Source organism: Prionailurus bengalensis, chromosome D3 (assembly GCF_016509475.1).
Source record: "Prionailurus bengalensis isolate Pbe53 chromosome D3, Fcat_Pben_1.1_paternal_pri, whole genome shotgun sequence".
NCBI classification, from domain to species: domain Eukaryota; kingdom Metazoa; phylum Chordata; class Mammalia; order Carnivora; family Felidae; genus Prionailurus; species Prionailurus bengalensis.
The window spans coordinates 34773378-34791297 of record NC_057356.1 but is presented as its reverse complement, the minus strand read 5'-3'; the positions used below and the strand labels follow the sequence as shown (position 1 = coordinate 34791297).

Sequence of the window (17920 nt, the reverse complement as noted above, 5' to 3'; positions counted from 1 at the left end):
CTTAGATCTTACCCAGTCATCCTGCAAACACCTACCACAGGTTATACAAAAGAAAAACACAAAAATAATCAATAAAAAAAAAACTATTACCACAAATGAAAAAAATCCTACAGCATATACCCTGAGTGATGGTACAGTAAATAATATCCTCTGATAAAACAGACAACATAGAGTAAATGTAGCTGTACTGCTACAAGGATTCTATAGTTTATGCAAAGTACAACACTAACTTTAAACAGAGTATGATAAATTAAAGACAAATTATAGTCCTTAGGAGTAATCTCAAAAACACGTAAGAAAGCAGCATAGCTAGAAAGCCAATAGGGGAATTAAAATGCAATACAAAAAAAATATCATTAACCCCAAAGAAAGTCAGGAAAAAAGCAACATGAAAAAAAAAAAAAGAAAGAAAGAAAAAAAAGAGACAAATAGAAAAAAGCAGACCCAAGGGTACCTGGGTGGTTCAGTCAGTTAAGTGTGGACTCTTGATTTGGGTTCAGGTCATGATTCAGGGTCATGAGATCAAGCCCCACATCAGGCTCCACACTGATCACAGAGCCTGCTTAAGATTTTCTTTTTCCCCCTCTCTCTCTGCCCCTACTGCACACACGTGTGCACATGGGCACGCACATGCTATCCCTAGTAGAAAAAAATAAATTGAAAAAGAAAAAGAAAAAGAAAAAAGCAGACCTAAACACAACCAGACCAATAATTACATTACATATAAGTGGACTAAACATTTAAAAGCAGAGATTCCCAATTAAAAAAAAGTAACACCCAACTACGGATGTCCACCATAGACATAGCTTTAACGGCAAAATTTCAACTAAGAGATTGAAAAGAAAAGGAATTTTTATTTTTTTATTATTTATTTTGATACAGAGTACACCTGGGAGAGAGACAAAGAGAGAATCCCAAGCAGGCTCTGCACTGTCAGCACAGAGCCCAACGCAGGGCTTGAACCCATGAAATTGTGAGAACATGACGTGACCCAAAACCGAGAGCTGGATGCTTAACCAACTGAACCACCCGGGTGCCCCAAGGATTTTTTTTTTTTTTTAAAGACAAAACATGAAATAGTAAGATAAGAAAGCTGGAGTGGTGATATTCTTAGACAAAATAGACAAAGACAAGGAATATTACTGTGGATGAAGAGAGACATTTCATGCCTCCATACCCCACCTGAGGGCTTTCTTTCTAGATAACTAAAGTTTACAGAAATTCACTATGACAGCAACAGCCCTTTAGGGTTTCATAGCTTTAAAAACTTAGTCTCCTCCACTGATGAAGTAAAAAAACCCATGTCATCCTTCCATGTTATTTGAAATTTCAAGTTTACCAAAAAGCATATAAAAACAATGATCACTCTGAAATGCTTCTTCAAATTATCTGACCTCCCCAAATTTCCATGCTTTCTCAGCTCCCTACACCAGAGAAAGCAATGTTCCATTTTCAGCTGTTTTAAATTTAGGGAAAGGAATGTCTAAAACATAAAAGTTGGACCCATTTTTTAAGGTGATTAATGTAACCCCTACATAGTTACAGCAAAGTGGTATGAAAGGGCAAAGGCTCTTTAAAGTAAGACAGATCTGGGTTCAAATGTCATGTTTTGCTACTTATGAACTCTCTATGTGGACTTACACAAATACCTAATTAATTTGGGTCTGCTTCCTCATCTATAAAATAACGCGACTTAAATAAAGGCCAAGACTTTTTAAGACACACAAAGATAATGTGTACAAAGTATGATATGGTGTCAGGCAAATAAGGTAAATGTTCTGTCCCACCTGCACGTAGGTTTCTTTCTAGATACAGTGAGTCTCAATGTGGTTTCCATGTGTTTTTAAATGTTGTCATCCACGTCAACCAGTAAGAGGGCAGCACATATACTGTTAAGTGCCAGCCACTCAACAAGAAACACAGACACAAACATTAGACAAAAAGTGTATGCATGTAGTATGCATGTATAAATATGTGCAGGTATCTATGTGTCTACATATATACGCTAAGAAAAGATACATGGCGTAAGCATACAAAATATGCTGTTAACTATTATATGTTGTTCATTATTATATGTCTAATCTGCCCTGGTGAGTGAATATAAGAAGGCTTCAAAAAGTCAAGCAATTCTTGGAAGGTATACTGGACTTTGCCAAGCAGGACAGAGGGCAGGAAGAGGGCATTCTAAGCAAAGAAATCTGAAGACAATGAGGAAGTAAAGGAAAACTATTAGTACAGGTGGGACACAAGGTTTATACAGAAGTGAGGCAGGAACAGCAGAGGAATGTGGCCAATCAAAATCAACTTAGCCATCTAATTTTTAAAAAGTAACATTACTACATTTTGCAAAATCCTCTTACCTGGCTAAATAAACCACATTACCACCCTATAATTAGGAATGGCATTTAAAATTTGCTAAGCAACAACTTAAATTCAACAGCAGTACACCTCTTTTGAGCAACAGACAATTCCAGACAGCATATATACTTACTCAATTGTGCTCTACTAAGACCTTATTAAAATTATTATTAATCAAAACCATCATTTTCTTTAAACGTGCATTTATTTATTTTGAGAGAGAGAGTGAGCAGGGGAGGGGCAGAGAGAGAGGATAACAGAGAATCCCAAGCAGGCTCTGCACTGTTAGTGCAGAGCCAGATGCAGGGCCTGAACTCACAAACTGTGAGATCATGACCTGAGCTGCAATCAAAGTTGGAAGCTTAACCGACTGAGCCACCCAAGTGCCCCCAGATCATCATTTTTTAAAGTTAAGAAGCAAAGATCATGCTGTCTTTTCCAAATCAAAAGACCCTTTGCCTTCACACACCTGGAAGCCCAGGTGTCACATTACTCCTCTTCCGATTACCTGACACTCTCAGCTTTTGGAACAGAGGAGAGAAGGAATACAGAGAAGCCCTAGTCCCCTTCAAGAGTACATTCTAATTCAGTGGAGACAATCCTGGTTGTACCTGCATGAATACCACAAGCAAACCTCCTTTCTATTCCTTGCTAACAATGCTCAGACATACTATAACTTCATGCTAATTTCAGGCTCACTCAATAAGAATTTTGAATGTGCTATTCTTAAATCTCAAATTCTCTCAGAAGATGTTCCCAGAACTACCCTCAAAAAATCAACTTCCTTTCCTCCTTTACGATCATACATGTATTTGATGAACTCTATAGCACCGTGTCAGAGGAAGCAGTACCAGCAGCCAGGAGGACAAAAGCAAGGGAGAAGTTTGAATAGTACACCTGACAACCATTCTACTCTACAACCACATATATGCTTAAGGGCAGGAGAAGACAGGGCGCCTGGGTGGCTCAGTCAGTTAAGCGTCCCACCTCGGCTCAGGTCATGATCTCACAACTCGTGAATCTGAGCCCTGCGCTGGGCTCTGTGCTGACAGCTCAGAGCCTAGAGCCTGCTTCGGATTCTGTGTTTGTGTCTCTGTCCCTCCCTCGGCTCGTGCTCTCTCAAAAATAAACATTAAAAATTTTTCTAAATTAAAAAAAAAAAGAGCATGAGAAGATATAAAAGTCCTTCAGCTGTCCTTGCATGCTTCTCAAAATGTAGCATCTCACTACTGCTGTCTGGATATATTTTTCCAACAACACTGCCTTTAAACACCAACCACCTCATTTAGGACTCACTACAGAAACAGTAACATTACAGTGGTGGAGGGAGAGTGAGGCCATATATACCATACTTTATGTGCAATATAAAGGTAATTAAGCACAATTCTGACTAGGTGGGTTTTTTCCTGACACACTGATTCTAGAATTTAAGCCTGCTATTCTCTAAAATGACTCTGTCAAACTTCCTCAAGAGGTAGTTCCCTTTACAGTCTTCACCCCAGGAAAAATAATCCGTCCTATTTCTCTTTCACTCTCGTGACCCCTGTCTTCAAGATCGGCAATAACTTGACAAAATTAGAGGGCCCTTCTTAGATTTATTATCTTACTTCTCTATAGCACTTGACAAGGCTGACTCCATATCCCAACACCCTCCTCTTAAATTCTCTTTTCTTGGGTTCTCAGGAAGTACACAATGCTGAGTATTTTTCTACCTTTCTAGACTGTTCTTGCTTGCTTCTTTCTGATTTCTTTACAGAGGGAGTTTCCTTCTAATTTTGTCCTCATATTTTACACACACGCGCGCGCACACACACACACCCCTCCTCCCCTTGAAAATCTCCTTCATTACTTACAATGCAGATTACCTCCAGGGTTCTCCTGCCATGACCCCCAGATCCATATTTGCAAGTACTTCATAGAATCTCCACCTCAATGTCACATTTGTTCTGAAAATTTAACTGTCCAAACAAATCTTATAAAAACCAGCTCTTCCTCATGACTTTCTCCCCAGTAACCTTGAGTTCTCAAACATGAAGTCTTCAGTTACCTTTTTTTTTTTTTCAACGTTTATTTATTTTTGGGACAGAGAGAGACAGAGCATGAACGGGGGAGGGGCAGAGAGAGAGGGAGACACAGAATCGGAAACAGGCTCCAGGCTCTGAGTCATCGGCCCAGAGCCCGACACGAGGCTCGAACTCACGGACCGCGAGATCGTGACCTGGCTGAAGTCGGGCGCTTAACCGACTGCGCCACCCAGGCGCCCCTTCAGTTACCTTTTTAACAGTAACTTTCTGGCTCCCATTATCTAATCAGTTTCTAAGAACTATAAATTCTACTTTTACAAAGTATCCTGTATTCCCACCTCCCAGTTCCCAACACCCTAACTCAGAGGCTCTGATGTTTTTTGCTGGGAGCAAACCAGGGCATCTGAACCTCACGAGGGACACAAAGATCTTCCTGGGAATAAATCAGACGGATGACTTTAAGGGATATTCCAGACCCCAACTTCTACGAGTACTTGTTGCAAAAATATGCCTAGTGGTTTAGATCCTAAGGCTTTCCCTTTTACAATCTCCCATACTCCCACTGGACAAGGAAAGAGGTATCTCTCAACTCCAAGGCCACTGTGTTACACTGCCCCAAGGCTGGAAAAAACCTCCACTGTCAAACAAAGGGACCCACTGAGATAATGCTGAAAGTGTTAAGAGATCAACTCTCTAAAGACTGTAACAAATACTTTTACAAGTCAGGTATTTTTCAATCCTTTGCTTTCAAAAAACTCGAAAGGCTGATAGATCATTAAAAATATAATTTAAAAAATTTTACCATATGAGTTGGACAAAATTCAAGGAAATCAGCGACACTGTTAAAATCCTTTCCATCAACTTATTTATGTCAACAAAACTTCTCAGTGCACATCGGTCTTAAAATAAAATAGAAATCAATGCTAAATATTGTCTCATTCTAGCAAATTACATTCATTCATGAATACGTAACTTTTCAAAAGCTCCATCCATTTCATTTGCCCATTCAATAAAATTTTGTTTACCAAGTGTTTACCATAATGTGTGATTTATTTTGGCTGACCAAATGAGTATTAATGATAATAATGGAATAATAATAGCTGAAACAAAAAAAATTTTAGTTTTCTGGCCGCAGGAAATTAAAATTTTCCATTTCTCTTTGTATACATATTTTTGATGCAAGAAATGTGATTATCAGTGAAACTTTCAAGTGTAAAAAATACATTAGGGGAAAATTTTGTGTAAGAGATGGAAAGAGATCAAGAAAAAAAAACAAGGTAAAATTCCCAATTTTATTCTTGAAAGTGGATGGACAGTGGGTATCAAAGTGCTGTGCTATGTACATTCCATTTTTAAAAGTTTAATCATTACATGTACATATTCATAACTGTTTTATTTCAAAAAATACTCAAACTTAAAAATGTATGAGATGGGAGTTTTTGAAATTATTTTAGGAGGTATACCGTAATTAAGTTTGAAGACCACTGCCCTCAATCGTGGATTTCGCATCCCTCACCCAAACCCGGCTTCCACAGCACAGCCACTTCCACCTTCCTCGCGCTCTACTCCATTCCCTGCACTCCCTGCCCTTCCCTTCCCCCCCAATCCCCCCAACTCGCCAGCAGGCAGCGCAGCCAGGATGAACCTACAGCTCTGGGGGCTCCAGGATCTGGCCAGCCTATTTTCCTCTCTGGCACACCGCCCACGCAGGGGGCCGTTTCCGGTCGCAGGCCCCGCAGCTCTCCCGCCTCGCAGCTCTCCCGCCTCGTTTGCTTATGTTTGCCCCATTTCCGCCATTCATCCTCATCTGAGTTTAAATTCACCTACTCACGAACACCATCCCGAAAGCACTTCCCAGTCTTTCTAATTAACATCTCTTCCTCCTTTGAATTCCCCAGTCTTGGGTGTCCCTGCTTTTATTCTGCCAGCAAGAGTAGTGTTGGTGCAGTTCTTTCTTCTTTGCCTTTTCCTCTGCCTGCCCTCGGCCCCAAATGTAGATAGATTCCCTGAAGGCAGAGACTGTCTTGTTAATCTTTTTATTCTCTAAAAAAGAGTCTAAAGCTTCTCCTGAATAATGTACATTCATTAATATTTGTTAGTGAAAGATAGCCCACCGGGATACTTCAGGGGACTAGGGCACTTCATCCCGGGGCGAAGGTAGTGACAAGTTCATTAGCATATTAATGCCTCTGAGAAGTACCATGCCAGAGAACTGGTTAATTTGTGTGACTGGACTTTCACCAAACTTCATCATAACATCCTTCTGTTCACCATACAGCCTCTAATAATAGCCTTTAGAACAGAAAAAAACAGGGGCGCCTGGGTGACGGTTAAGTATCCTACTTCTTGATCTCAGCTCAGGTCATGCTCCCTCTGGCTCATGAGATTGAGCTCTGCATGTCAGCGCTTGGGATTCTCTCTCCCTCTCTCTTTCAAAAATAAAAAAAAATTAAACTTTAAGGGAAAAAAAAGAGAGAGAGGAAAGCAGATAGTGTGTCCTCCCTTCTCCCCTTCAATTTTTCCATTGATACTGCTTAGACCACAAAACTTAGCAAATTTTGTTTTTCAATTCTTTACATCTTAGAAAATGAAAATGAGACACTCCCTAGAGACTTAATCATCTTTATAAGACTTGCCTTAAGGCGTGGGCTTTAAAATTGATATTTTAATAAATAACCAAATAAATAGGGAGGAAGGAGAAGCTCTTCTCTGTAAGGCAGACTGCCAGCCAGTAAATGTAAATTGATCCAAGTAAGAATCCTGGCTACATTCTTAACACTAACGGGTAAAAGTCTGTTTGGGAATAGCATATTTCCTCAGTGTCAAAGTATTCCTCTTACTAATTACAAAAGAACAGAATCTTTAAGTGAGAAGTCTTGCAGACATCACCTTAATCGGAGTGGTTAAAGAATTACCACCACCAATAACAGAGAGCTGACATCAGGTGCCTCTTGAGATAAAGCACTGAGAAAAAAAATCACAGTATTTCTTACATAGTATTCCTATCTTCCCCACAACCCCCCCCCAAAAGCATAGCCTACATCAAATCATGAGGAAACAGATAAAACCAAATTGACTCTTCAAAAACCTCAGTATCATGAAAAATAAAGGCCTTTAAAGAGACATGACAAGGAAATGCAATGCTGGAGCCTGGACTGGCAAGACAGTTGCTATAAAAAACATTATTAAACAAGAGGTGAAATCGGAAAATGGACTACTTATTACATATTTGTATTGTACTGATGTTACATTTTCTGAATTTGATGGCTGAGTATGAGAGAACGGCCTTGCTCTTCAGAGATCCAAGCTAAAGGTCCTGATTTCTACAATTTATTTTCAAAAGGTGCAAAGAAGATTAAGAACAATGTACACATTACATTGTGTGTGTGTATATATATATATACACGTGTATGTACACACACATATACATATGTATAAACACACACACACACACACAAACGTATAGAGAAAAATAGAGCAAGCTGGCAAAATGTTAACAATGGGTGAATGTAGGTGAAGGGTTTGAGGAATTAACTATAACAGCTGTGCAACTTATGCATAGGTCTGACATTTTTCCAAGTAACACATTTAATTTGAAAATAAATTTCATTATTTGACTGCAAGTAAGGTTTTATGGTCATATTTAGTTTGGCCAGGAGAACCAAGGCTCACCTCAGCAAGTATATGCTAAAGGTCTGCTCTGTGATGGCGCTCTGCTATAGGTAAAGAATAAAAATGTTAAGAGACTCTGGACTTACCAGGACAATGCAGGGGCAGCAAAATGGCCAGTAGGTTAAACCAGCCTACAGTCTGTTTTTGTAAATAAAGTTGATTGGCACACAGCTATTGCCCATTCATTTACATACTGTCTATGGTTGCTTTAACCTTATAAGAGCAGATCTGAGTAACTGCAAGAGACCATGTGGCCCACAAAATTTAAAATATTTACAGTCTGGTCCTTTACTGAAACTTTCCAACCCCTTGTAATGTAACAGACATGCACATAAGTCATTACTTGGAGGAAAAAAATGAATTAAGACAACAAATTTGAAGGACCATATAACTTAGTCCTCGTAAATACAGCCTCAAGCAACAGGTATGCCGTTTCAAATTTGTACTTTGTGACAACATAATGTTTATCAGGTATCTTTCCTTTAAATACAAAAAGTTTACTAAATCTTTAGCAACGATCTTTATTAACAAGTCATTTTACACTGAACTTAAGAATGATTTCCTGAAGTTCATTCTATGACATTCCAAAAAGCATTTTCCTAAAGTACACATATAAATAAAACAGCAGTGTGTTTATCGACTGTCAAATTAGTTACAAAGATCATGCTTCCTAAACAGTATTTGTCAGAGAAGCAATGTGGCCTGTCGAAGCCCTTCCAAGTGCGGATCTCCCATACATTATAGATGCGCTGTTTGTTCCCTTCAGTGAGTAAACATTTTCCTTACGGTCTTATTAACCCAATTACTTTGGTTAGTAATCCTTTTTTCCATAGGTAATCCAAATATAAAACTTGAGCTAATCTAGGTCCAAATTGCCACCAGTCTCTAATAGAGTCTTGAATTTGTCTGAAGTCTTGAAGTTATTTCTACCAAAAACTAACTTGATTTAAAATTTAAATGTAAATAGGGGCGCCTGGGTGCCTCAGTCAGTTAGGCATCTGACTTCAGCTCAGGTCATGATGGCACGGCTCATGAGTTGGAGCCCCGCGTCGGGCTCTGTGCTGACAGCTTGGAGCCTGGAGCCTGCTTCGGATTCTGTGTCTCCCTTTCTCTCTGCCCCACCCCTGCTTGCTCTCTCTCAACACTGAATAAACATTTAAAAAAAATTTTTTTAATGTACACGTAGATATGACCTATCAAATCTGACTTGGACTATAAATTCAAAGCACTATAATAAATTTAAATATAAATTCAGATTTTAAAATGGCCTCTTCAGGTGATTAGCTAGAGACAAGATGAGACACATTAGATCTCATCAACATTCTTATCAACTTTTACTCCAATGACTGACTCTCCCATACGTGGGTGCTTAAAACACACACACAAAAATGTATATTTTGTAAATTATACCATGTTCATGGCAGACAGGAGCAACTTAGGACAAAAATTATTTTACCTACCAGACACCTGGAGCATATTACTACCTTCACATCCTCTAGAACCTTTAGGAGGTTAAATGACCTACATACGTGATAAATTAAGGAAAGTCAAATTGGAAGGCAGTAAGAACACAGTAGTAAAATAAAGTAAGAAAGATTGTGTCACACAGGTTTATTAACCTAACACTTTCAAGTTAGATGACTGAGCAAATTATTTAACCATCAGATAAGCCTCACTGGTACCACTTTTGTAACTTTGTGGTTACTACATACCTCACAGGGGAATACTATAAGCAAGGTTATAGCACAGTGACCAACATCAGTATGAAAATGGTAAGTTAAAAAAAAAAAACAAGATCCAGAAATTTCTCCCACCTCCTGTTTGCAGTTAAAGAGCTGTGTTAGACGATGTCTAGGAAAAGAATATCCAAACCTACCAGATCTGAACTGTGTTCTAACCTCTGCCACCTTTATCTAGGAGACCCCAGGCCTAAACTTTCTATTGCTTAAGGGACAAATAATTACTCTGCCTTCTAGCTCTTGATTTCAGTAGTTCTGGGAACACTGGCTCACTAGAGGTACAGCACAGCTCAAATTTTAAAAGTTTATATGATCCTCTAAATGATAGAGCAAACCAAAATAGAAAATTCAACTTTTGTTCACCAGTATTCTTTTGCTACCGTAAAGAGTGACCCAAAAGGGTGAAATGTGCTTAGCAGGATAAAAATAAACAAGATGTTGCTTCTGTTAATTTGGTGATCAATATGAAAGTGAATTGAGTAGTCATTCAAACGTGCCTTATTGCAGTAGAACCAGCAAGGCAAATGTCTAAAAAATTTAATCATTTAAACTTTCATTATTTAGCACACCTTACCATAACCTTAGAGTCCTTCTGTTCATAGATTAAAACATCACACTTCAAGTATATGCCTTGTGAAATATTTATAGTTAAAATAAAATGACACCCGGGATATCTTTAAAGCACTCTGGCTGCCTCCTCTCTGCCTCCCCCCAACAAAAACCCAGATGTTAAAAGGGGATAAATGAAGGTTCAAGCTAAATGGTGGGTATATGATGGCTCATCGGCCATAGGTTTGAAATTTCTCATTAAAAAAAAGGCATTCACTTAAAATAAAAATCAATGTAACTCATATTAAAAAAACTAAAAAAGAATATCATAGATGCAGAAAAAGAATGCGACAAAATCCAGCATCCATTCTTAATTTCAAAAAAAGTTCCCTGAGTTTACTCAGGGAAGTTTCTCAACCTGATAAAGGGCATTTGTGAAAAACTAAATGGAACATCGAAATTCAAAACTTCTCCTCAAAATATACTGTTGAGACTGATAAGACAAGACACCGACCAGAATATTTGCAAATCACATACTCGAGGAAGGACTTGTGCCTAGAATATACAATTCTTATTAAGAAAATAATCCAATAAATGAATGGGCAAAAAATTTAAACAGATACTTCATCAAAGATATCTGATGGTAAATGAGCACATGAAAATAAAAGCATTATTAGTCATTAAGGAAATGCAAATTCAAACTACAAAAAAACAAACCAAAAAAACCTCTGTATACACTTAATAGGATCGCTAAAATGAAGACTGGGGGCACCTGCATGGCTCAGTGGGTTGAACGTCCAACTGCCGATTTTGGCTCAGGTCATGATCTCATAGTGGTGGGATCAAGCCCTGTGCAGGGGCTCCATGCTGAGTGTGAAGCCTGCCTGGGATTCTCTCTCCCTCTCTTTCTGCCCCTCCCTCACTGACACGTGCTTGCTCTCTCTCAAAATAAATAGACATTAAAAATAAATAAATAAACTAAAACGAAGACTGCCCGCACCAAATGCCGGCAAGGGCGTGGAGCACCTGGAACTCTTCCACACTGCTGGTGGGAGTGTAAAATGGTTACCACCACTTTGGAAAAAGTTCCTGAAAAAGGCAGCCAGCCATTCCACTTGCAGGTATATACCCAAGAGAAAGAATGTATATGTCCACACAGAGACTCGTCACAGCTTTATTTGTAACAGCCCAAAACTGGAATCAATCCAAAAGTCCATCAACCTTTTACAGATCGAGAACAGCTGAGAAAAGTGAAGGCAGTTACTCAAGATGATAAGTGAATGCAGAGCAAGGGCCAGAATCTGAACACAGCAGACCTAACATTTACAAAACCAAGAGCTCTCTCCTGGGCAGAGAAGCACATACCGAGATGTATTCCAGGATTACAGCATGATAAATGCTCAACCACCACCGAAGCTGACATCAATTAGGCCAGAGACCAAGCCTGCCGTGGAGTCTGGGGGTGGGGGGTAAGGAGCTAAGAAAGCTTGACTGAACAGTTAGGAGGATCAGAGGATGGATCTGGAGAAGGGGGACCTTAGGTGACCTGCCAGATGAAAGATCTGCGTAGAAGCACCCTCTTCAGAACTTACAGGGGATACAGGCCCTACAACCTTCGCAGCCCAGATTCCACAGGTGTGCCACCTCCTATTCCTTCCAAGACATCCCGTCAGATTCATGTTCAGATACGAAGTAAACGGAAAATACCACTTTAATTCCAGTCGAGGGACTGCCCACCCTACCATGTAGCTGCTGGCAAAAATTCTTTGCCCTCAAGAGAGAAAAATCCCAAATTCCAAAATAGAAGGCAAACGGAGGAGTGAAGAGTTTAAAATATAAATTCTTTGTTTTGATGAGAGGAGGAACTGAGGCAAAAGGGCCAGAAATAATAAATCAGTGATCAAACAAATGTGGTAGACTAATGAACTTTACCTAGCTAGGGCTATTTGTGTTTCATAGGCAGAAAGAGCAAACATTCTTTTTTTTTTTTTATTGCAGCTGCAAGCCCAGGCAGCTGACATGCATATTTACAAAAGGTTTTCCTCCTTTTTCCTTCTTAAAGAAAAAAAAATTCTATACAGAATTCTTACCCAACACATCATTAACTGATTCTATACACATGAGCGTATCACTAAAACCATTTTTAAGCATGCTTTTCTAGGATATTAATTATATTACCTCCAAATAAAGATTTCTCCTGTCCAGTCTTGTTGGTAACAATCAAAATATGTTACCAAGTCTCATGACTCACTCTTCCAAATCCCCATTTAACAACACTTCTAAATATCATGACTTTCAAGGGCACCTTCCTAGAGTTTGTTTAACTGATTCCCTGGCCACTACACAGCCCCAGTTTTTTGCTCCTTAATCCCTTAGGTGCCAAGGACTTTAAGAATCTTATCAAAACTAGTTTTCTTTTCTTTTCTTTTTTTTTTTTTTTAACTTTTACTTATTATTGAGAGACAGAGAGAGACAGAGCATGAGCAGGGGAGGGGCAGAGAGAGGAGGAGACACAGAATCCCAAGCAGGCTCCAGGCTCTGAGCTGTTAGCACAGAGCCCAACGCAGGGCTGGAACTCAAGATCCACGAGATCATGACCTGAGCTGACGTCGGACACTTAACCGACTGAGCCCCCCAGGTGCCCCCAAAAACTAGTTTTCAAAAAGTAGTCGGAGGGCCCAGAGACTCTTTGAAAGAAGTACAGCCCAGGCAGTTATACCCAATTGGTTCTGGATCCATCCTTAATTCACTCTAACCCAACAGTGCCCTCAAATCTGAAAAATACATGTAGTGTGAAAGATTTCCAAAACTTCCTCAAACATGAACAAGAGCTCCAAAAGCTCTTCAACATCATGCTAGTTACAGCTGAAAAAAAATTAACATAAAGACTAAACAAGCTAGATTACACCCAAGCTTCACTTGAATGATCTCTCTTGGTTAAATTAAACCATATGCAGATGCTAGATTAATTAATCTTCAAGGGTATCTGAAGCAAAGTTCAAACAAACTGCCTATACGACACGCTTGGGCTGCTCAATGTTGTAAATGGGCAAATTAAGAAAAGACTACTTCATATACAATATTTAGAAGCAGGAGGCCTACCTTAAAATTCTGGCCAGTAGTTAAGGAGTTTCATTTCTTCAGAAAATAATTTAGCCTCTTTGTGCATCAGCTGACTTACTAATATCAGAATACCACAGCCTACACCTCCCAGGAGTGCTGTGAAGAATAATCTGTGCAATAAAGCTAACTCATCCAATCTGACTTAAGTCCTATCTCACCTATTTTAGAAACCTAGTAAGTTACATTTGGAAATGTAAACCAAAACTGTATCCTTAGAAAAGTGACAAAAGAAACCTAAAATCTCTCTCTCTGAAAGTCTATGTGTGATTTTTGCATTGCCTGCCATTATTCAAGGAACAGAAAGGGTTTTCCCAGCCTGAAGTCACTCTGCTGAGATACCTATTCAAACGTTGAGTCACTGGCTTGCTTTCACTTTAAAATTCAAAGTATGTTTCATGACGCAGTATGGAAAGAATTACTTTTAACCTAAAACAAACTTAATTTTAATAGCACGGAATGATTTTCTTACCTTCATGACCTTCTGCTATGTACATACAATGCACCATCTTTCACATATTAGGATTTTGTTTCTTTTTCTCTAAGGACATCAGCCAAGTCAGTCTTTGACCAACCCTTTTCTCATTCTACCCACTTTTCTATGAGCTCTGTACAGACTTTGGGGCTTAAAACAAATCAGAAGACCTGACTCTTATCAAGGCTTGGCAATGCCCACCTTTCAAGATCTAGACCCTACCCAGGTTCCCTCCAAGTCTCCAAAGCTGCAGATCACCTGTACAGTAGTATTTGCTCTCTTCTTAGTCTAGGTTCTGCATTCAGGAAAGGCAACCAAGATTCTAGAGTTTGGCCAGAAAATAATTTCTTCCCCATCACAAAGACAGACCTAGACCTAAGCTTGGCTGAAGCGGCAGGATCTGGTTCATAACTCCAGAGGCGGGCCTCCAGACCAGTATTACTTAAGACAGAAAAATCAGGCTCCTAGGATCTGTTCTAGTCGTAAGGGCAGCCCCATGCTCCATTCTCTCTAACATCTCTGGTCCTCCACCTTCTCCAGGATGTGACAAGCTTTCTCAGCTTCTCCATACTTCTCTTACCTTTGACCTAGGCATCACAGCCAGATTTCCCCCTCATTCTTTCCCCCTTCATAATAGACAGCAAGTGGTCCTTCAAACTGGCCACATGTTCAAAGATTGCTCCTAAATATTCTGGATAGAGGTATCAACTGTAAAGACCTTAGCAACTGAAAAAAAAAATTATTCTAAAAAAATCTTTAATCAATTTATAAATATGCAAGTAAACTATTTATGCCTTCAGTAAACTATTTATGTCTAATATTTAATCCTAAATTAAAACGCACTGGGAACGAAGAGAACCTTTAAAAAGTTAATTGCAAGCATTAGCAGCATCTATAAATGTATTTATTCTGTACTGTAATGTTCAGCATCAGTATTTCCTTCTCTGCTTTCTTTTAAGCTTCCCTACTCTTCACTCGTAACCACCACCACATAATAGTCACTTAATCTACCAGGTACTGTTCTAAGTGCTTTTTCTGCATTAATATACGTAAGGTTCTAAAGAAGTCTTAAGTAGGCAATACTTACTATGCCTATTTACAAATGACAAAACTTAAGCATACAGAGGTTAAGTGAGTTGTAGGAGTCTGTCCAAAGTGGCAATCCCAAAACTGGAACAGAACAGTCTGGCTCTAGAGTGTTGTCTATTAACCACCGTGTTATATACTGCCTTTGAAATCTTCATTATCACATTTATATTAAAATTGCTTGTAAACCACTAGAGGGCATAGATTGTGACCATCCTTTGCAGAGCCACATCCTCAGTACCCTGAAGAAGTCCTGAGAGGCTCATGAATAAATCATTGTTGAGTTCTTCACAGGTGTGCTTTCCCCTCTACGCTAGGCTCCTTTATGGTCAATGAGGAAACTGACACCATGGCTCATCCTTAAAGAGTGCATGACACCTAAGTGAAAATAAAGGAATGTGCAGAAGTTGTTGCGCCACACATTCCTACCAAACACCTGCTGAAAGACAGATCTTCTCCTTAGTCTTGAACCTAATTAGGTAAATGAGAAGCCCCTGTTTGAGATAACAATCAGAGCCACCTCTCCAATCCTAACTTTGCAAGCAATCGATAGGTGCCTTAAATAACCTTATAAACTTACTAGCAGGCAGGTAGGTGGCCTAATGTAAAACATTAAGTGAAACGTAAAAGCTGTCCTTCACTACATTAGTACTGCTCCCTTTAAGAGCACTTCTTACTTAAAAAACAAGACCCAGAGTAGCAGAAGTTTGCGTGTGAGTGATTTGCGTTAAAAATAATCACTCTTTTTCGAGAACCCTTGTGAATAAATTCTTACTTCACTCAAAACACCTAGGAATTTAAAAATTAAGTTTAATTTGGCCAAGGGAAACCACATTAGACGATGCTATGGATTAACTACACAGTATTTTAAAAGAACAACTGCAGACTGCAACCATCTCTGAGTTACTTACCTAGGTATTAGCCACAGTAAATCTCAGCATCAGGCAGGCTTTCCCCTAAATACACCACAAATTCTACCAGGGTTATCATTTCAACCCAGAACAATTTCCAAATTATCTTCTGATGCTTAGAAAAGCACACACGAAATAAACAAATTCCTTTCTAAATATCAGTTCCTTCCTGACACTATTCTGGAAACAGTGTCAAAGTTTTTCTCTCTTTTTTTTTTTTCTTTTTAAACAAAAGACTCGACTCTTCTGAAACTCCCCTTTCTCAAAGAAAAGCTGAAATTGTAGTATTTAGGGAGGCCTGGGTGATTCGCGAACATTTGCATTAAAGAAATACGCCCTGTTAACCTCGTATCTCCAGCTAAGGCCACACCTTCGAGCCTTCCCGTAATCCACAAATCACAGGGGGGTGTCGAGGCAATCTAAAAACTGTTAGGAGTTGTAGGGAAATTACAGGTATGTAGTCTCCACACCGGCAGAGCCGAGGCAACCAAACCGGGGCGGCAGAACGCGGACCAGGCTCCCATACGGCTGGCCGCTGAGTGATACTTGAGAGCAACTCTAAGTAAACACACCTTCCTTCTCCGAGCCTCTTCCTTCCTGCGGGGAGGCTGGGGTGGGGGTCCGCGGAGGGCCCCCACCGGGAACAAGCACACCCCAAATGCCCATCTCAAATCTGGGCCCCGCCACTTTCTCCTCCCGGAACAGACGCCGAGCGGCCCCCCGAGCCCACGGGCGCCCGGGTTGGGGGGCGAGGGGGGGGGGGGGGGGAGATGATGCGAGGGTGGGCGGCGGGACAGAGCCCCAGCTCGGGCGTTAGACAGGGCATCCCTCGCCGCCCGCGGACCCGGCGCGCCGTTCCCTCCCCGAAGGGCAATGCTCCCTCAAGCTCGCGGCCCCGGCCGGCCCAGGGCCACGCCTCACCGAGCCCCGTCCCCGCCGGCCGGGCCCAGGCCGCCGCCGCCGCCGCCCGCCCTTCCTTCCCGGCCGCTCCCCGCCGGCCGCCACCGCCGCGACAGCGAGGCGGGAGCACTCACATCCGTCCGCGTCCTCCTGCAGGTCCTCCTGGAGCAGCGAGAGGTCTGAGCCGAAAGGAGAGAAGAAAGGCCCGGTCAGCGCCCCCGGGACCCGGCGCGCCGCCCCGCCGCCCGCCCTCCCGACCCCGCGGCGCCTCCCCGCGCCGGGACCCCGCGCCGGCCGTGACTACGGGCGGCGGCGGCGGCGGCGGGCGGGCGCGGGGAGGAGGAGGCGCCGCCGCCGCCGCCCGGAGGACAGGGGGCCACGTACCCGCCATCTTGTGGTCGCCCCCTCCTCCTCGGTCTCCCGGGGATCCGGGGCTACATGGAGCGGCGCGAGCCGGGGAGCCGGGGAGCGCGCGCGGGAGTGGCGGCGAGGAGGAGGGACGGGCCGGCGGGGGCGCGCGCGCGCGTGCGCGCGCGCGCGGGGCGGGCCGAGGGCCCGGGCCTGGGCCGCGGGCCGAGCGGCTCCCGGACACCGGGGGCGGGCGGGCGCCGCGGGCCCCGGGCCTCGCCCCGCCTTGCCCGGCCGCTCCGCGCGGCTCCGGGGCGGCCGGCGCTCCCTCCCCCCGCCTCCCTCGCTCCCGGCCCGGCCCGGCGGCGCGCTCACACCCACGGCCAGAGGCGCCCTCACGCCGAGCGCTGCGACGGGGGCGCGCAAGCTGCCGCTGGCCCGGGACCCTGCGGCGTGTGCCCGGAACCGGGCCCGGGCGGGGCCTCCCGCGGCCCGGCCCGCTTTATTGGGTCACCGGCCTCGCCCACCGCCTCATCGGCCTCTGCCCTTCTTCGCGGGAGCGCCGTTCGCCGCCCCGCGCCCCCTCCCCAGGGCTGCACGTACGTCGTCGGCGATCCGAGGCCCGGCTGAGGCCGAGGGTCCCACCCTCCGGGTGGAGGAAGCGCCGCCTCCCCGCGCGCAGGGGGCCCTCGCGAAGTGGCTGGTAACAAAGCCCGGGGCCCGGCTGCACGGTGGTTG

General features: G+C 42.5%; 1 protein-coding gene across 4 annotated transcripts in view; it reads right to left on the bottom strand.

Annotated features, from left to right (window-relative positions):
- The window catches only part of PPP4R1 (protein phosphatase 4 regulatory subunit 1), a 64081-nt gene extending 46224 nt beyond the window's left edge, over positions 1–17857 (bottom strand). Inside the window, exons 1-2 of one of the 4 annotated variants that reach the window (XM_043558285.1) lie at positions 17786–17857; positions 16969–17013 (exon numbers count right to left, since the gene is read on the bottom strand). Coding sequence is in view for 2 of the 4 variants with exons in the window: in XM_043558283.1 (XP_043414218.1) it covers positions 16969–17013; positions 17219–17225 (52 nt within the window). In the remaining 2 variants the exon portion in view is untranslated. Of the gene's footprint in view, positions 1–5184; positions 5285–16968; positions 17014–17218; positions 17415–17785 lie in introns of those variants that run through there. The other 3 variants (XM_043558283.1, XM_043558284.1, XM_043558286.1) reach the window with 3 other exon arrangements.
- Between the last annotated feature and the right edge of the window lie 63 nt (positions 17858–17920).